The sequence below is a fragment of the Pristiophorus japonicus genome, chromosome 1 (assembly GCF_044704955.1).
Source record: "Pristiophorus japonicus isolate sPriJap1 chromosome 1, sPriJap1.hap1, whole genome shotgun sequence".
Lineage (NCBI taxonomy): Eukaryota > Metazoa > Chordata > Chondrichthyes > Pristiophoridae > Pristiophorus > Pristiophorus japonicus.
This window is the reverse complement of record NC_091977.1, coordinates 249,573,517-249,593,961: the sequence shown is the minus strand read 5'-3', so window position 1 is coordinate 249,593,961 and position 20,445 is coordinate 249,573,517. Positions and strand designations below refer to the sequence as shown.

Below are 20,445 nucleotides of genomic sequence, written 5' to 3'. Positions count from 1 at the left end.
TTAAAGGAGCTATATAAGTAAGTTATTATTAGTTGTGGGTGGTGGGAACTTGTTCAATGCCTGATGAAGCCGCAGTTGATGTTGGACCCAGCACTAGTACCGGCCTGGCGTCACAAAGGAGCAGAACCGAATCCGGCGTTGTGTCACAAAAGGCCCATGCGTCACAGATGCCCAACGCGCTCGCTCCCTTCCACACAATTCCTGGCCCGTCGACCAAGCCGCGGTGCCTTGTGGGATTGCCCCCCGGGGCTGGCGCGGTGCGCGCTGGGAAGGCAGGTCCGTTGCCTAGAGACGGAAAACAAGCCGGAGCCGGCAAGGAGAAGGAGAGGGAGAGGGAGCTGCGGAGAGTGCCGGGGCGAAAGCAGACAGCCGGAAGGGTGAGTAAACTTTAAACCAGCACCAACACATATATACACACAGACAGGAGCAGGAGGAGGAGGAGGAGGTGGTCTCTGTCTGCCGGCGGCTCTCTATTGTCAGGGATACGACTGGCTGGGGGCTGTATATTCTTTGGTCAGCAGGTGTCGAATCCACGGGATCTCGTCACTTTGAGTCTCCAATTCAAGCCAATGAGAAACCCAACCCAGATGGAGTGTTTATTTGCGGCGGGGGGCGGGGAGAAGGTGACCCAACCCCACCCCACCCCACCCCACACTGTGTCCAGAGATACAGGTTGGCAGGGTTCTGAGAGCTTGGGTAGAATCATAGAAACTTACCGCACAGAAAGAAGGAGGCTATTAGGCCCGTTGTGCCTGTGCCGGCTCTTTGTAAGAGCTGTTGTGCTTAGTCCCACGGCCCTGCTTTTTGCCTGTAACCCTGTAAGTTCCCCCTCCTCAAGTACCTGTCCAACTCCCTTTTTGAAATTATTTATGAAATCAGCATCCACACTGCTCCTCCTCCCTCCCCCAACGGTGCTTCGAGATTAACTGGCTAAAGCATTCAGCTTGCTGCAAGACATTCTGGGAGGCGGGGGGGAGGGGGAGAACAGCCAGAGGTTGAGGTCCTTATGGGTACCAATGACATAGGTAGAAAAAGGGATGGAGTCCTACAGGCAGAGTTTAGGGAGCTAGGAGAGGGATTAAAAAGCAGGACCTCAAAGGTAATAATCTCTGGATTACTGCTGGTACCATGTGTTCATGAGTACAGAAATACGAGGATAGAGATGATGAATGCATGGCTGGAGAGATGGTGCAAGCGGGAGGGCTTTAGATACCATTTGGACTGTTTCTGGGGGAGGTGGGACCTGCACAAGCTGGACGGGTTGCATCTCAACACAGCTGGGGCCAGTATTGTCGTGAGAGGTTTTGCTAATGCTGTTGGGGAGGGTTTAAACTAGCTTGGCAGGGGGAGGGGAATGGGAAAATAGATTCAGAGGGGAAACATAGAAAATAGGTGCAGGAGTATGCCATTCGGCCCTTCGAGCCTGCACCACCATTCAATATGATTGTGTTCAGTTTTGGTCTCCTAATCTGAGGAAGGATGTTCTTGCTATTGAGGGAGTGCAACGAAGGTTCACCAAACTGATGGCAGGACTGACATGAGGAGAGACTGGATTGACTGGGCCTGTATTCGCTGGAGTTTAGAAGAATGAGAGGGGATCTCATAGAAACTTATAAAATTCTGACGGGACTGGACAAGTTAGATGCAGGAAGAATGTTCCTGATGCTGGGGAGTCCAAAACCAGGGGTCACAGTCTCAGGGTAAGGGATAAGCCATTTAGGACTGAGATGAGGAGAAACTTCTTCACTCAGAGTTGTTAACCTGCGGAATTCTCTTCTGTAGAGAGTTGTTGATGCCAGTTCGTTAGATATATTCAAGAGGGAGTTGGATATGGCCTTTACGGCTCAAGGGATCAAGGGGTATGGAGAGAAAGCAGAAAAGGGGTACTTCCCCCAATTAAATGCTACGACACTGAAATGTGTATTCCCTTGCCTTATTAGACTTCCCCCAAATGCATCATTTCACACTTATCCAGATTGAATTCCATTTGCCACTGTTCCGCCACCTGACCAGTACATTGATATCTTCGTGCAGTCCGCAGCTTTCTTCTTCATTATCAACCACACAGCCTATTTAGTGTAATTTGCAAGCTTCTTGATCATACCCCCAACATTCCAGTCCAAGTAATTGATATATACCACAAAAAGCAGGGGACCCAGCACTGAGCCCTGCAGAACCCCATTGGATACAGCCTTCCAGTCACAAAATCACCCAGCAAACCATTACCCTTTGCTTCCAGCCCAAACCAGTCTGCCTCACACAACTGCGACACCCCTTATACTGAAACATTCTACACTCCACCCCAACCGGAGCCATGTGATCACCTGGGAAAGGCAAAAAATCAGATTAAAAAAACCCAGGCCAATTTAGGGAGGAAAAAATCTGGGAAAACTCCTTTCTGACCCATTAAGGTGATCGAAACTAGTCCAGGAGATCACCCTGGCCGTATTCTATTCCCTGCAGTATTTACCATTATATCTGCGCGTCCAACAAAAGGTCATCCAGTCGAATCCCAATTACCAGCTCTAGGTCCGTAACCCTGTAGGTTACTGCACTTTAAGTGCCCATCCAACCATCTCTTTAAAAGTGGTGAGGGTTTTTGCATCCACCACTCTTCCAGGCAGCGAGTTCTAGATCCCCACAACCCTCTGCGTAAAGAAGCCCCCCCTCAAATCCCCTCGCAACCTTCCACCAACCACCTTAAAACTATGCCCCCTCATAATAGACCCCTCCAGCAATGGAAATAGGCCCTTACTATCCACTATGTCCAGACCCCTCAATATTTTGTACACCTCAATGAGGGCTCCTCTCAGCCTCCTCTGTTCCAACGAGAACAAACCCAGCTTATCCAATCTGTCCTCATAACTAAGATTCTCCATTCCAGGCAGCATCCTTGTAAATCTCCTCTGCATCCTCTCTAGTGCAATCACGTCCTTCCTATAACACGGCGACCAGAACTGCACACAATAATCCAGCTGTGGCCTAACCAAAGTATTATACAATTTAAGCATAACTTCCCTGCTCTTATAAGCTGGTTAAGAAGGCATATGTAATATTTGCCTTTATTAGTCAAGGCAAGGAATATAAGAGCAAGGAGGTTACGCTTGAACTGAATAAAATACTGGTTAGGCCGCAGCTGGAGTACTGTGTGCAGTTCTGGTCACCGCATTACAGGAAAGATGTGAGTGTACTGGAAAGATGTGAGTGTACTGGAAAGGGTGCAGAGGAAATTTACAAGAATGTTGCCTGGACTGAAGAATTTTGGCTTGAGGAAAGTTTGGATAGGCTGGGGTTGTTTTCTTCCGAACAGAGGAGGCTGAGGGGAGACCTGATTTAGGGGCCTGGTTAGAATGGATAGGAAGGACCTATTTCCCTTGGCAGAGGGGTCAACAAACAGCGGGCATAGATTCAAAGTAATTGGGGGAAGGTGTTATGTAAACTATCATGACCCCCCTCCCCCCCGCAATGATCGATTTCTCTTCGCTCCTTCCTCGCCCCAGTGATCTAAACACCCTCCCCCCTCCCCCCCCCCCAACCCGGAGAAATCTATTTCCCCACCTCCCTCTTTCCCCCCTCCCCCCCCCCCCGGCCCAGAGAGATCTAATTCCCCCGCAGAGAGCTCGAATCACGCTCAAATCTCCTCCCCCCGGAGAGAAATCTAATTCCCCCTCCCACCCCCGAAGCGATCTAATCTCCCCCTCCTGGGTTGGAGAGAGAGAGAGAGAATGGGGTGGAACGTGGAAAGGGAGGGAGGGAGAGGGAGAGAGAGAGAGAGAGAGAGACTGGGTTGGAGGGAGAGTGGTGGGGGGGGGGGGGGGGGCCGAGACTGGGTTGGAAGGGGGGGGGGCGAGAATGGATCGGAGGGAGGGGGGGGGCGAGAATGGGTTGGAGGGAGGGGGGGGGCGAGACTGGGTTGGAGGGAGGGGGGGGGCGAGACTGGGTTGGAGGGAGGGGGGGGCGAGACTGGGTTGGAGGGGATGGGGGGGTGAGACTGGGTTGGAGGGAGAGGGGGGGGTGAGACTGGGTTGGAGGGAGGGGGGGCGAGACTGGGTTGGAGGGAGGGGGGGCGCGAGACTGGGTTGGAGGGAGGGGGGGGCGCGAGACTGGGTTGGAGGGAGGGGGGGGCGCGAGACTGGGTTGGAGGGAGGGGGGAGCGCGAGACTGGGTTGGAGGGAGGGGGGGGGCGCGAGACTGGGTTGGAGGGAGGGGGGGGCGCGAGACTGGGTTGGAGGGAGGGGGGGGCGCGAGACTGGGTTGGAGGGAGGGGGGGGCGCGAGACTGGGTTGGAGGGAGGGGGGGGGCGAGACTGGGTTGGAGGGGGGGGGGCGAGACTGGGTTGGAGGGGGGGGGGGCGAGACTGGGTTGGAGGGAGAGGGGGGGGGCGAGACTGGGTTGGAGGGAGAGGGGGGGGTGCGAGACTGGGTTGGAGGGAGAGGAGGGGGGCGAGACTGGGTTGGAGGGAGAGGAGGGGGGCGAGACTGGGTTGGAGGGGGGCGAGACTGGGTTGGAGGGAGAGGAGGGGGGCGAGACTGGGTTGGAGGGAGAGGAGGGGGGCGAGACTGGGTTGGAGGGAGAGGAGGGGGGCGAAACTGGGTTGGAGGGAGGGGGGGTGAGACTGGGTTGGAGGGAGGGGGGGTACGAGACTGGGTTGGAGGGAGTGGGGGTACGAGACTGGGTTGGAGGGAGGGGGGGTACGAGACTGGGTTGGAGGGAGGGGGGTGCGAGACTGGGTTGGAGGGAGAGGAGGGGGGCGAGACTGGGTTGGAGGGAGGGGGGGCGAGACTGGGTTGGAGGGAGGGGGGGTACGAGACTGGGTTGGAGGGAGGGAGGTGGGGGGCAAGACTGGGTTGGAGGGAGGGAGGCGGGAGGCGAGACTGAGTTGGAGGGAGAGGGGGGGCAAGAGACTGGGGTAGTGAGAGAGAGAAAGAGACTGGATAGAGGGAGGGGGACTGGGGTGGAGAGAGAGAGACTGGGAAGAGAGAGAGACAGATAGATACTGGGGTGGGGGGAAGAGAAAGAGAGAGAGACTGCGGTAGGGAGGGTGAGAGGGAGACTGGGGTTGAGTGAGAGAGTCGGGTGGGAGAGTGAGTGAGTGGGGGGAGAGAGAAACTGGGAGGAGGGAGAGTGAGGCAGACATTGGGAGAGAGACTGGGCAAAGAGATTGGGGGAGAGAGAGAGAGAAACTTGGGGGAGGAGGGAGAAGGGGACGACTGGGGGAAAGAGATTCCCTGCGCGTAAAAGAAAGTCTTTAACATCCACTGATAGGGCCTCATTTAATCACCTAAAACCAGCAAGCAGTTATCGCTCAGGATTACACTAAGGTAATTCAAGTATTTGCAAACAGGCTAGTGGAGCTGGTGTCTGATATGAGCACCTTCATTATCACACGAGCACAAATAGGAATGCATTGCCAAAGAGCATTTCCCCCAAGAGAGAAAGAATCCTGATTTTTCAACGTTGACTGGATTTCAAATTGTTGTGTATGCAATAACTCAATAAGCTTAGTACCGTGAACTCAATCAGGTGCGAACTGATTCTACTTTATTAGCTCTCAAAGTGAGGATTAAATATGGAGGCTTTCTTTACATACAAGGGCTGCACGTGTGTGTCTGTGACCCAATGATCTCCGACGGTCGCTCTCCCCCTGGTGTCAGGTAAACCCAGGCATACATACATTACATCATTCCCTCCGCGCCCCCCTCCCCCGCCACCAAGATCTTGGTATCGGTCCTATTTACAAATTGAGATGGTCCAGGGCTTTCCGCTCCCTAGTTGATCGTCTCAGTTCAATTCCAGATGTGGGTGAACTCTCAGAGTCATTCATGACTTGAGGCTGGGTAGCCGACCTAATGGCAGTGGCAGTGTTCATGTCGGGAATTGTAGGTCCAGATTCATTGACAACACCAGGGTCTTCTGATGGCTGAATATGAATCAGTTGGTCATTAATGGTGTCTTCTTTAAGCTGTTCCAGTTCGTCTGTGTGCTGCAATTTCGTCTGATCAATGTGCCTCCTGCATGTTTGCCCATTAGTGAGCCTGACAATAAGCACCCTGTTACCCTCCTTGGCCATAACAGTGCCAGTGACCCACTTGGGGCCTTGACCATAATTTAGCACATACACAGGATCATTAATAGAGATGTCATGTGACACGGCAGTGCGATCATGATACCACTGCTGATGTTGACATCTATTTTCGTGTGATTGTTCAGATCAGGGTGGACAAGTGAGAGCCTGGTCTTGAGACCTCTCCTTCAATAGTTCAGCAGGGGGGACCCCGGTAAGCATGTGGGGTCTCCTCCTGTAACTAAGCAGTATGCGTGACAAGCGAGTCTGCAAAGAACCGTGAGTTACGCATTTCAGGCTCTGCTTGGTGGTTTGGACGGCCCGCTCTGCTTGACAATTGGACGCGGGTTTGAATGGTGCTGTCCTTGCGTGCATGATACCATTGAGTCTCATAAACTCTTGAAACTCCAAACTCATAAAACACGATCTGTTATCGCTCACAACGATATCGAGCAGACCATGAGTGGCAAACATGGCATGAAGGCTCTCCGTGGTGGCTGTGGATGTGCTGGATGACATGATTACACATTCTATCCATTTGAAATACGCATCCACCACCACCAAAAACATTTTGCCCAAGAAAGGATCCGCGTAGTCAATGTGGATCCTTGACCATGGTTTGGATGGCCACGACCACAGACTTAGCGGAGATTCCACTGGTGCATTGCTTAACTGCATGCAAGGGGGGGGGGGGGGGGGGGAGGAGAAAGAGGGAAGGGGGGGAAGAAGAGGGAGGGGGGGCGGAGGGGGAAGGGGGGAGGGGGGGGCGGATGGGGAAGGGGGGAGGGGAAGGGGGGAGGGGGGGAGGGAAGGGGGGGTGGCGGAGGGAGGAGGGAAGGGAGGGGAGGGAGGGAAGGGGGGAGGGGGGGAAGAGAGAGGGAGGGGGGGAGGGGGGGGAGAGGGAGGAGGGGGGAAGAGAGGGGGGAGGGGGGGAGAGGGAGGAGGGGGGGGAAGAGAGGGGGGAGGGGGGGAGAGGGAGGAGGGGGGGGAAGAAGAGGGAGGGAGGAGGGGAGAGAGAGAGAGGGAGAGAGAGAGAGAGAGAGAGAGAGGGGGGATGAGAGAGAGAGGAGAGAGAGGGGGGGGAGAGAGGGGGGAGAGAGAGAGAGAGAGAGAGAGAGGGGTGGGGGGGAGAGAGAGAGAGGGGGAGAGAGAGGGGGGGAGGGGTGGGGGGGAGAGAGAGAGAGAGAGAGAGAGAGAGAGAGAGAGAGAGAGAGGGGGGGAGGGGTGGGGGGGGGGAGAGAGAGAGAGAGAGAGAGAGAGGAGGGGGAGGGGGTGGGGGGGGAGAGAGAGAGGGGGAGGGGTGGGGGGGGAGAGAGAGAGAGGGGGGAGAGAGGGGGAGGGGGAGAGGAGGGGGGGTAGGGGGAGAGAGAGAGAGAGAGAGGGAGGGGGGAGGGGGAGAGAGAGAGAGAGAGAGAGAGAGAGAGGGAGGGGAGGGGGAGAGAGAGAGAGGGGAGGGGGAGAGAGGGAGGGGGAGAGAGAGAGAGAGAGAGAGGAGGGGGAGAGAGAGAGAGAGGGAGGGGGGAGAGAGAGAGAGGGAGGGGGGAGAGAGAGAGGGAGGGGGGAGAGAGAGAGGGAGGGGGGAGAGAGAGAGGGAGGGGGGAGAGGAGAGGGAGGGGGGAGAGAGAGAGGGAGGGGGGAGAGAGGGAGGGGGGAGAGAGAGAGAGAGAGAGAGAGAGAGAGAGAGAGGGAGAGGGGAGAGAGAGAGAGGGAGGGGGGAAGAGAGAGAGGGAAGGGGAGGGGGAGAGAGAGAGGGAGGGAGGGGGGAGGGAGAGAGAGAGAGAGAGGGAGGGGGGAGAGAGGGAGGGAGGGAGAGAGAGAGGGAGAGAGCGGTGGGGGGGCGGTGGTGGTCGGGTCGGGGCAGGGGAGAGCGGGTGTCGGGTCGGCGGGGGGGGGGGGGGGAAGCAGGTGTCGGGTCTCGGGTCGGGGGGGGGAGCAGGTCTCGGGTCGGGGCGGGGGGGGAGCGGGTCTCGGGTCGGGGGGGGGGGGGAGTGGGTGTCGGGTCGGGGGGGGGGGAGCGGGTGTCGGGTCGGGGGGGGCGGGTGTCTGGTCGGGGGAGCGGGTCTCGGGTCGGGGCGGGGCGGGGAGGGGGGGAGCGAGTGTCGGGCCGGGAGCAGGAGCTGGCCGTGGGAGGAGCCTCATTCACGCAGCCTCAGTGAGGCCATTGGGCCAGGGCTAGGGGCTGTGTGCTTCGGGCCCCTCCCACACAGTTCGGCGCCTGGAGCTACTGCACTTGCGTGCCGACTGTAGCGCGCATGTGCAGAGGTCCCGGCACTGTTTTCAGCGCCGGGACCTGGCTCCGCCCCCCCACAGCTCGTGCTGGCTGCGCCGAGGGCTACAGGACCTGTAAGTAGGTGGAGAATACCGAGGATTTTTTTAGGCGCCGTTTTAGGCGGGAAAAATGGGCACCCAGCTCGGAGGGGCGCCCGTTTTTTTTCTTGTGGAAACTTGGGCCCATAGTCTCTGGAATTTAGAAGAATGAGAGGGGATCTCATAGAAACATATAAAATTCTGATGGGATTGGACAGTTTAGATGCAGGAAGAATGTTCCCGATGTTGGGGAAGTCCAGAATCAGGGGTCACAGTGTAAGGATAAGGGGTAAGTCATTTAGGACCGAGATGAGGAGAAACTTCTTCACTCAGAGAATTGTGAACCTGTGGAATTCTCTACCACAGAAAGTTGTTGAGGCCAGTTTGTTAGATATCTTCAAAAGGGCGTTAGATGTGGCTCCTATGGCTAAAGGGATCAAGCGGTATGGAGAGAAAGCAGGAATGGGGTACTGAAGTTGCATGATATTGAATGGTGGTGCAGGCTCGAAGGACCGAATGGCCTACTCCTGCACCTATTTTCTATGTTTCTGTGTTTCTTTAATATCTTTCCAGTTCCACTTTATTTTTTCGAGCCAACTCCTGCAACAGCATTGGACCATTGCGAGGAATGGTCCACAGCGATAGATCATGAACCGCCCAATCGTACGACACCTTGACTGCTACACTCCCAATCACTGGTATGAGCTCTTTGGTGTAGGTACGCAATTTTGCATTTACTGGATTCAGCTTGGGTTTCACAGCCTTGGTGTCCCACAGCTTTTCGAAAGTCCTCTGGCTCATAATTGACGGACTCGCACCTGTGTCTAATTCCATAGATACTGGCACGTTGTTCAATTTTAATTCAATCATTATCAGTTGGCTTTTTGTCAGGAACGAGTGTACACTATACACTTCCTCCTCGGGTATCTCGGGTTGCATTGCCAGATCGGTCATCATCCACGTGATGTGTCGCAGCATGCTTGCTGAGCTGCGGACACATCCGGTGAAGGTGCTCCATTTTCGCACAGCCTCTACAAATATACTGCCTGAAACGGCACTGATGAGGCCGATGATTGCCCCCACAACGCCGACAGGGTGAAATCAGATTCGTGCCCAATGGTGGACTTTGAGCAGCTACAGGTTTCGCAAACACAGTCGGGTAGGCCTTGCCAGGTGCAGCTCTGCCAACCGATGACACAATCTGGTGCACTGTACTTGCTGTGGAGTTCCGACTCTGCGAGGATATCTGCTTTGTACTATCGACCGTGGGCAGGCAAGCCTGGGCGATCGTGATAGCCCTGCTCAGATCCAGCATCTCCGCAGCCAGCAGCTTCCGCAGGATCACCTCATGGCTTATGCCTATTGTAAAGACGTCGCGCAGCATGTCTTCCAACGCAGTTCCAAACTTACACGGTCCAGCGAGACGTCTTGGGTCGGTAACAAATTCCACCATGTCCTGGCCCTCAGAACGAACATGCTTGTAAAAGCGATATCTCGAGATAATGATGCCGCCTTTAGGTTTGAGATGGTCCTGAATCAGAGCACACAATTCCTCATAGGTCTTTTCCGTTGGACGTGCAGGTGAGAGCAGATTCTTTGAGGTATTTTTGGACCACAAACTGTGAGGAAAACGCCCTGCGCCTATCTGCGTCAGCGTCTTCATCCATCTTGTTGGCCATGAAGTACTGGTCGAGGCGATCTGTAAAATCCTCTCAGTCTTCTCCCTCCACAAATCGCTCCAGGATTCCAACTATGCTCATTTTTTTGTGTGCGTGAAAGATCGTATTGTGCCTCGTCGCCAAATGTTGCGAATGCAATAACTCAATAGGCTTAGTACCGTAAAATTAATCAGGTACGACCTGATTCTACTTTATTAGCTCTCAAAGTGAGGATTAAACATGGAGGCGTTCTTTATATATAAGGGCTTCACGTGTGTGTCTGTGGCCCAATGACCTCCGACGGTCGCTCCCCCTGGTGGCAGGTAAACCCAGGCATACATACATTACACACACGTTTAAAAAACAAAATGCGTGTAAAGCTCTTTCCTGAACCAACACTGATTCTCTGTTTCTCCTTTTGCTCCGATGTTCTTTGCAGAGACAGAGGGAGACTGCAACCGAGGGAGACTGCGTGATAGACAGACAAACAGAGACATAGATGTAGAATCAGTTTGGGTGGAGATAAGAAATAAGGGAAAGAAGTCACTGGTGGGAGTGGTCTGCAGGCCCCCAAATAGTAGCCACTGTAGCACAGAGTATAAATCAAGAAATAATGGAGGCTTGTAAGAAAGGTACAGCAATAATCATGGGCGATTTTAATCTACATATTGATTGGACAAATCAAATTGGTAAAGGTAGCCTTGAGGAAGAGTTCATAGAGTGTATACGGGATGTTTCTTGGAACAATATGTTGTGGAACCAACCAGGGAGCAGACTATTTTAGATCTGGTAATGTGTAACAAGTCTAGATTAATTAATCTTCTACCATGCTATGATCACTCTTCCCAAGATCCTCTTGGGAAGAGTGATCATAGCATGGTAGAATTTCAAATTCAGTTTGAGGGTGAGAAAGTTAGGTCTCATACTAGTGCTCTGAACTTAAATAAAGGTAATTACAAAGGTCAGAAGGCAGAGTTGGTTAAAATGGACTGGGAAAATATATTAAAGGGTAAGACTGTAGAAAAGCAGTGGCAAACATATAAGGAGATATTTCATAACTCTCAGCAAAGATTTATTCCAGTGAGGAAAAAAAAGATGCTGCAAGAAGGATGAACCATCCCTGGCTGCTGAAGGAAGTAAAGGATGATAGTAAATTTAAAACAAAGGCATACAATGTTCCGAAGGACAGTGGAAGGCCAGAGGATTGGGAAATTTTTAGAAACCAGCAAAGGATGACTAAAAAAATGACAAGGACAGAGAAGATAAGGTATGAGAGTAAACTAGCAAGAAATATAAAAACAGACAGTAAGAGATTCTACAGTTATATAAAAAGGAAGTGAATAACTGAAGTAAACATTGATCCACTAGAAAATAAGACTGGGGAATTAATAATGGGGAACAGAGAAATGGCAGAGACTTTGAACAAATATTTGTTCAATCGGTTTTCATGGTAGAGGACAGTAAAAACATCCCAATAATTGATAATCAAGGAGCTGGTGAGGGGGTGGGGGGAAACTAAAAACAACCACTATCACTAGAGATAAACTACTCGGTAAACTAATGGGACTAAAGGTGGGCAAGTCATGTGGACCTGATGGTCTGTATCCTAGGGTCTTAAAAGAAGTGGCTGCAGAGATAGTGGAAGCATTAGTTGTCATCTACCAAAATTTCCTGAATTCTGTAGAGGTCCCAGCGGACTGGAAAACCTTAAATGTAACCACCCCGATTTAAGAAAGGAGGGAGACTAAAAGAAGGAAACTGTAGACCAGTTAGCCTAACATCTGTATTTTGGAAAATGCTGGAGCCCATCATTAAGGAAGTAGTAGCAAGACATTTAGAAAATCATAATGCAGTCAAGCAGAGTCAGTATGGTTTTGTGAAAGGCAAATCATGTTTGACAAATTTGCTGGAGTTCTTTGAGAATGTAACACACAGAGTGAATAAAGGCGAACCAGTTGATGTCATATATTTGGATTTTCAGAAAGCATTCAATAAGGTGCCATACAAAAGGTTACTGCACAAGAAAAGAGCTCATGGGGTTGGGGGTCATATATTAGCGTGGATAGAAGATTGGCGAACTAACAGAAAACAGAGAGTCGGGATAAATGAGTAATTTTCAGGTTGGCAAACTAACTAGTGGGGTGCCACAGGGATCAGTGCTGGGGTCTCAACTATTGACATTATATTAATGACTTTGATGAAGGGACCGAGTGTAACGTAGCCAAATTTGCTGATGATACAAAGATAGGTGGGAAAGCAAATTGTGAGGATGATGCAAATAATCTACAAAGGGATATAGATAGGCTCAGTGAGTGGGCAAACATTTGGCAGATGGGCTATAATGTGGGAAAATGTGAGGTTACCCACTTTGGTAAGAAAAATAAAAAAGCAAATTATTATTTACATGCTGTAGTACAGAGGGATCTGGGGGTTCTTGTACATGAAACGCAACAAGTTAGTATGCAGGTACAGCAAGTAATCTGGAAGGCAAATGGAATGTTGGCCTTTATTGCAAGGGGGAATGGGGTATAAAAGTAAGGAAGTCTTGCTACAACTGTACAGAGCGTTGGTAAGACCGCACCTGGAGTACTGCATACAGTTTTTGTCCCCTTATTTAAGGAAGGACATACTTGCATTGGAGGCAGTTCAGAGAAGGTTCACTAGGTTGATTCCTGAGATGAAGGTGTTGTCATATGAAGAAAGGTTGAGTAGGTTGGGCCTATACTCCTTGGAGTTTCGAAGAATGAGAGGTGATCTTATTGAAACGTTTAGGTTTCTGAGGGGGCTTGACCGGGTAGATGCAGAGAGAATGTTTCCCCTCTTGGAGGAATCTAGAACTCGGGGCATAGTTTCAGAATAAGGGGTCGCCCATTTAAAACAGAAATGAGGAAAAATTTCTTCTGAGGGTCGTGAATCTTTGGAATTCTCTATCCCAGAGAGCTGTGGAGGCTGGATCTTTGAATATATTTGAGGTGGAGAAAGACAGATTTTTGAATGATAAGGGAAGCAGGGGTTATGTGGAGCGGGTGGGGAAATGGAGTTGAGCCCATGATCAGATCAGCCATGATCTTATTGAATGGCAGAGCATGCTCGAGGGGCCAAATGGCCGACTCCTGCTCCTATATCTTATGTTCTGATGAGACAGTGGGAGAGACAGACCGAGAGAGAGAGGTGGGGGGCAGGGACAGGGAGAGAGATGGGGACAGGGAGAGGTAGGAATGGAGAAAGAGCGAGAAGTGGGACAGAGAGAGCGGGACTGGGACAGGGACAGACATGAGAGACAGACAAACAGTCAGAGGGGGGGTGAGCGAGAGATGGGGACAATGGGGGATAAAGAAAGAAACAGAGGGGAGAGGGACAGACAGACTGAGGGAGAAAGAGAGAGCGCGAGGGGTGAGAGTTGAGATGCCAGTTCCTGGGGACTGAGCGGCGGCCGCTCTTTGGAGCAACACAGGTCGAGGCGCAGCAGGTATAGAATGGCTGCTAGCAGGAGGATAAAGCAAACAAGTGAACATTTTTTTTTTAATTCGGAAAATTATTTAAAGTTAGAAACAAGTACGGGAAAATGATATTGAATGTCCCGCAGCAAGTTCCAGTTAAATTTTACCAGGTGTTGTCTCCCGTTTGAAAGTGTTTCAGGGATATTATATCATGTTATGAGAGAGGGGAAAAAGTTTGTACCCCGTTTCGTACCTCCAAGTCTGAGAGACTGAGGGAATGGCAGCAGAAAAAGAGGAAACAACTTCTCCAAAACTGATCCCAAATCAACACCAAGACTGGGGATAGATAAACTCAACGCCTTCTTAGGAAGTTTAACCACTTGATTCGCTTTCTGATTTGAGCTTTGGAATTAGTTTATTTTATGTTTTTGTTGTATGTTTAACGACAGCATGGAAGAGGGAAAGAGAAACTTGGAGCAACTATTGCTGTTATTGTAAGCGTTATTGTTGTTGTTGTAATAATTTTGCCCATGGGCGAAAAGGTCGCGCTCAAAGGAGTTTGTGGCCCGTTCAGCACAAAAGAAATTAGAGGGAACACTGGTGATGAGCCAAGTTTGAAGGAGGTTTCCCTTGTTTCCAATGAGCCAGACCTTTAAATCTGTTTCCTGGACCGAATTGGTCTGGAATGTTGGACTGCCTCCGTATGAAAACATTATGACAGCTCCCAGGGAATCTGGCGCACACCTGCATGAACCTCTCCTTTTGGTTGCACACCAGTTGTACATTAATGGAATAAATTCCCTTGCAGTTGATCAAAACTGGTAGATATGGTGTCCCTTGGATTGTCACGCGTGTGCAATTGATAGTACCGTGTACTTGTGGGAAGTCAGGCAAAGTGGCGAATGCAAGTGCTCGCTCATTCTGGTTATTGTCGTTGCAGGGGAAGTTGACATAAGTCAACACCTGTGGGTAGTGCCTCCTGTGACCTCAGCCCCTCTGGATTCCTCTCTGCTGTTCTGCTCCTCTCCTCTGGGCACTTCCAGTGCATCTGCTGATCACATCACAGCATATCGTTGCTGCCGTGGGTAGTGATTGTCTTCCTCATCTGATGTAGTGTTGAAAACATCCACGTCACCTCCCATCCTGGTTGTGTCTATTTGAAAGCCTCCAAACTTCTCAAAAGCCTCTGGTGACAAGAATACACTGAAACGTTTTTCAGAGGGAACTGACAAAGCAGCTGTAAGCACTGCGCCTTTATTGAGATCGGGCAATCTGAACTTTAAAGAGCCTTATGAACAGCAATTCAATCTCTCCTCTTTTTCACTGGCGAGTTGGGAATCCTGCGCTGGAGTTGTTATATTCAAATGCCTGTTTAATTCAATTGAAAATCACCTCATTACCATGTGCTAATGTTAATGGCTGTGGTAGTTACGGACTTTCCTGTCCTAATGATCACGCCAACTCCGGTGAGCAGGTTACTCGCACGATTGCAAATGCGCCTCTGTTAAACCCAGAAGAGGGCGCGTTGCTGCTGGTCAATTTTTACTTTCCTCCCAACCCAATCCATCCGTTCTTGGGGGTTAAAACTTTCCCCACGGTGTCTTAGCCAATAATGCCTTGCTGCAGCTGGCAAAAAAGAAACCGGAATAAAAATGGAATACCCGCTTGAACTTCATAGTGTATATCATAAAAGTAAACAGATCGGTGAGAGTTATTTCAAGGCAATTTAATTGAAATGCTGACTGGGTGATTGTAACTATGCCAGTTTTACTTGTGGTTTATAGGTAGAGATGTGCCACTGCTTGTACGCTCGTGCCATCATTTTGAATGAGCACAGGTTGATGTTTCAGCCCACTTGCAGTCTGATTTCAATTTCTATGTAATGTGAACCTGTGGCAAACACAATAGGCTTTTAAAAAATTGCTTTTCATCTCCTTTTCTCGTTGTAAGGAGGGACCAACTACATGAGAAAATCAAACCATTAATTGTTCTGTGTATAAAATAAATTTATAAAAAATTCCCTGATGAAATGTTCATTTTATTTAAAAATGCAAAGGAAACATACAACCTTTTAATTTTATGATATTGCTTGCAGTTAGATATATTTTACAATATTTTCTAATTTATTTTTTGCAGTTCAAAATGTTCCACCCTGCTGATACATCAGCATGTTTGCCATCACATGTTAAAAGGAAAAAAAGGAAATTTGGGGACAGTCTTAACACTCCAAATACAGATATTGATCCTTCGCAGCTACAAGATAGACTAATCTCCACAGCACCGAAACAGATAAGTCCAAATCCTCTCGCTTTGAAGTTTACCCAGAACACAAAGGCACAGGAAAAAAGAATAGCAAGAGAGCAACCCTTGAAACTGCAACCATTGGTAGGTGCTAATGCATTATATATCATTAATTTAAAGGCGAAGGTAGCTCTGCCTATCTTTTATTTATAAAATTAATTCCTGCCGAGTAATATCATTGATGCACATTAAAGTGAGAAGTTGACATCACCAAGCACAATCATCTGGTTTCCTTGAGCAAAATTACATACAAAGTTATTCATTAAAATTCACGTAAGTAATTTCTAACCTGCTGTAAGTATTATGAATAGAATGTGATATCACCGTCTAGTATGATGATTGTAACTGATTTGTGGTTTATAATTGGATGGCTATATCATTGATGGCACATAGTGGGGACAATACAGCAATTTGCATGTATTGGGACATTGTCGGAAATTTGTTTAAATCAGGATAATATGTCATTATGTGTTCATTAATGGACAGTAAATGACTTATTTACCAAAGGACTTAATAACTTCATCTGAGGCTGCCATAGCCCTTAACCCGCATCTTTAGTTTCTCTTTGATCTCCCCTCTTGATCTCTCCAAGCTCATCTTGTCCATGAGACCGACTTCCTGCTCCCTTGACCCTATTCCCACTAAACTGCTGACCACCCAACTTCCTTTTTTGGCTCCCATGTTAACCGACTTTGTTAATGGTTCTCTCTCGGGTACTGTTCCCTCTCCTTCAAACCTGCTGTCATCACCCCTCTCCTCACTTGGCTTGCTAGCTATCGCCCCATCTCCAACCTCCCTTTCCTGTCCAAAGTACTTGAACGTGTTGTCGCCTCCCAAATCCGTGACCATCTTTCCCTAAATTCAATGTTTGAATCCCTTTGCCCCTGCCACAGTACCAAAACGACTCTCATCAAAGTCACAAATGACATCCTTTGTGACTGTGACAAAGGTAAACTAGCTCTCCTCGTCCTTCTGGACCTGTGTGCAGCCTTTGACGCAGTTGACCACTCCATCGTCCTCCAACATCTTTCCAGCATCATCTAGCTAGGTGGGACTGCACTCGTCTGTTTCCATTCTTATCAATCTAATCATAGCCGGAAAATGTCCTGCAATGGCTTCTCTTTTTACTCCCGCATTGTTACCTCTGGTGTCCCCCAAGGATCTAATCTTGGCCCTCTTCTATTTCTCATCTATATGCTGCTCCTTGGCGATATCATCCAAAAACACAGAGTCAGTTTCCACATTTACGCTGACGACATCCAGTTCTACCTCCAACACTTCTCTCGACCCCTGTTTGGTATCTAAATTGTCAGATTGCTTACCCGACATCCAGTACTGGATAAGCAGAAATGTTCTCCAATTAAATATTGGGAAGACCGAAGCCATTATCTTTGGTCCCCGCCACAAACTGCATTCCCTAACCACTGACTTCATCCCTCTCCCTAGCATCAATCTGAGGGTGAACAAGATTGTATGCAATCTAGGTGACATTAGTTTCCGGCCACACATCCGCGGCGTAACTAAAACTGCCTTTTTCCACCTCCTTAACATTGCCCGCTTCCGCCCCTGTCTCAGCTCTCATGCTGCTGAAACCCTCATTCCTGCCTTAGTTACCTTTAAACTTGACTACTCCAACTCACTCCTCGCTGGCCTCCCACATTGTACACTACGTAAACTAGAGGTTATCCAAAACTCAGCAGCCCGTGTCCTAATTCGCACTAAGTCATGATCATCCATCACCCCTGTGCTTTCTGACCAACATTGGCTCCCGGTTAAACAACACCTCGATTTCAAAATTCTCATCCTTGTTTACAAATCATTCCATGGCCTTGCCCCTCTTTATCTCTGTAATCTTTTTCAGACTCACAACCCCACAAGATGTCTGCGCTCTTGAATATCCCTCATTATAACTGCTCAACCATCGACTGTTTGGGGCCCTAAGCTCCAGAACTCCCTCCCTAAACCTCTCCACCTCTCTACCTGTCTTTCTTCACTTTAAGACGCTCCTTAAAACCTACCTCTTTAACCAAGCTTTTGGTCATCTGCCTTAATTTCTTCTTTTGTGGCTCGGTATCTAATTTATCTGTTTTGTCTTGTTAGCACTGCTGTGAAGCTATATAAATAAAAGTTATTGTTATTTATTAAAGGACGCGACTGCTGCCAATGACATAAAGTAGTTGCGCATGCGCAGTTCCAGTGGATTTTTTGGCTTGTTTTCACCGGACTTCCGACAGATTAATGAGAGAGAAAGGCGAAGGGATAGATAGCTGTTTTTTTGCCTCTCCCAGGAGATTGCATGGCTCCGGGTGAGTTGAACTCTGCCGTATAACATCACAGGTAAGGAAGGTAAGTGATTGGTAGTGATTGTGGGCTAAGTTTTTTTTTTAAATTAACACATAGCATATAACTAAATACTAAAAACTAACCTTTATTTGTTTAATTAATTTAATATACTATATAGGGTAAATACTTGATTAACGCTAAACTAATTAATTAAATAAAATAATGTGAAAACAGGAAATGTGTTGCTGCTGCAATATGTGGGAGCTTCTGGACGTTTTGGTCCAGGGTGACTACATCTGCGGTAAGTGTCTGCGGCTTGACAAACTTCGGCTCAGAGTTGAGGAGCTGGAGTCCGAGCTGCAGACATTGCGAGATATCAGAGCGGGAGAAAGTTACCTGGACCTTTTGCTCCAGGAGGTAGCCACATCCTCTAGATTAAATACTTTAGAATTGACACGTGGTCAGGGACAGGAGGGTGTGACTGCGAGTGAAGCAGTTAAGGGGATCCAGGATGTAGTATTGCAGGAGCCTCAGTCCCTGCACTTGTCCAATAGATTTGAGATTCTTGCAACCCTTGAGGGCAAGTGTGCAGACTGTGGGGTGAATGAACACCGTGGTGCAGAAAGCCATTCAAGTGGGGTGAGTAAAAAGATAGGTGGTTGTAGTAGGGGACAATACAGTTAGGGGGATAGATGGGGTTCTCTGCAGCCAAGAGCATGTGGCCCGAAGGCTGTGTTGCCTACCTAGTGTCAAGGTAAAGGACATCTCCTCCGGGCTGGAGAAGAACTTGGAGGGGGAGGATCCAGTTGTCGTGGTACATGTAGGTACCAATGACATAGGGCCCAAGTTTCCACACGATAAAAAACGGGCGCCCCTCCGAGCTGGGCGCCTGTTTTTCGCGCCTAAAACGGCGCCGGAAAAAAAACGCGTGATTCTGGAGCGCTTTGCAGCTCCTTGTCTGTTTGGCGCGGCGCCCAGGGGGGCAGAGCCTACACTTGCGCCGATTTTGTAAGTGGGAGGGGGCGGGTACCATTTAAATTAGTTTTTTTCCTGCCGGCAACGCTGCGCGTGCGTGTTGGAGCGTTCGCGCACATGCAGTGTAAAGGAAACATTGGCACTCGGCCATTTTTGTAGTTCTTTGTAGCTGTTTAATTTTTGAACATTTTTTAATAAAAGCACATTGCCATCAGCACTGAGGCTTCTTGCAGCCTTCTCACTGTCTCCTTCCCCACCCCCGCGGGAACGAACGGGCGCCTCCTCCCCCCCCACCCCAGCGGGATCGAACGGGCGCCTCCCCCCCCCCCCCTCCCCCCCAGCGGGAACGAACGGGCGCTTCCTCACCCGCGCCCCCCCCCCCCCCCCGCGGGAACGAACGGGCACCTCCTCCCGCACCCCCCCCACCCCCGCGGGAACGAACGGGCGCCTCCTCCCGCACCCCCCCCCCCCCCCCCCCCGCGGCGGGAACGAACGGGTGCCTCAACTTGTGAGGCTGACTGCAGCATTCTCCGTGGCTGAAGCACTTTCACACAGGTGGGAAGATGGTTTATTTAATCTTTTCTTTGCTTATAAATGTTTATTCAGGTTGGATTTATTTGTATAATATTTGTAGAAGTATAAATAAGGATTTATTGTAGAATTTAATGATTTCCCTTCCCCCCCCCCCACTTCGTTCTGGACGCCAAATTTGTAACCTGCGCCTGATTTTTTTAATGTGTAGAACAGGTTTTTTCAGTTCTACAAAAATCTTCACTTGCTCCATTCTACTTTAGTTTGGAGTACGTTTTCACTGTGGAAACTTTGAAATCAGGCGTCAGTGGCCGGACACGCCCCCTTTTGAAGAAAAAATTCTGTTCCAAAGTAGAACTGTTCTACCTGACCAGAACTGCAGAAAAAAAAATGTCGAGAATTGCGATTTCTAAGATAGTCCATTCTCCACCAGTTGCTCCTAAAAATCAGGTGCAAATCATGTGGAAACTTAAGCCCATAGAAACATAGAAAATAGGTGCAGGAGTAGGCCATTCGGCCCTTCGAGCCTGCACCGCCATTCAATGAGTTCATGGCTGAATATGCAACTTCAGTACTCCATTCCTGCTTTCTCGCCATATCCCTTGATCCCCCAAGTAGTAAGGATGACATCTAGCTCCTTTTTGAATATATTTAGTGAATTGGCCTCAACAACTTTCTGTGGTAGAGAATTCCACAGGTTCACCACTCTCTGGGTGAAGAGGTTTCTCCTCATCTCGGTCCTAAATGGCTTACTCCTTATCCTTAGACTGTGACCCCTGGTTCTGGACTTCCCCAACATTGGGAACATTCTTCCTGCATCTAACCACTCTAAACCCGTCAGAATTTTAAACGTTTCTATGAGATCCCCTCTCATTCTTCTGAACTC

General features: G+C 49.6%; 1 protein-coding gene across 2 annotated transcripts in view; it reads left to right on the top strand.

Annotated features, from left to right (window-relative positions):
- The first annotated feature begins 317 nt into the window (after positions 1-317).
- Positions 318-20,445, top strand: part of dnah6 (dynein, axonemal, heavy chain 6) — a 669,683-nt gene continuing 649,555 nt past the window's right edge. For both annotated transcript variants that reach the window (XM_070888374.1, XM_070888373.1), the window contains exons 1-2: positions 318-377; positions 15,606-15,854. In XM_070888374.1, the coding sequence (XP_070744475.1) occupies positions 15,612-15,854 (243 nt within the window). In that variant the 5' untranslated portion in view covers positions 318-377; positions 15,606-15,611. The remainder of the gene's footprint in view (positions 378-15,605; positions 15,855-20,445) is intronic.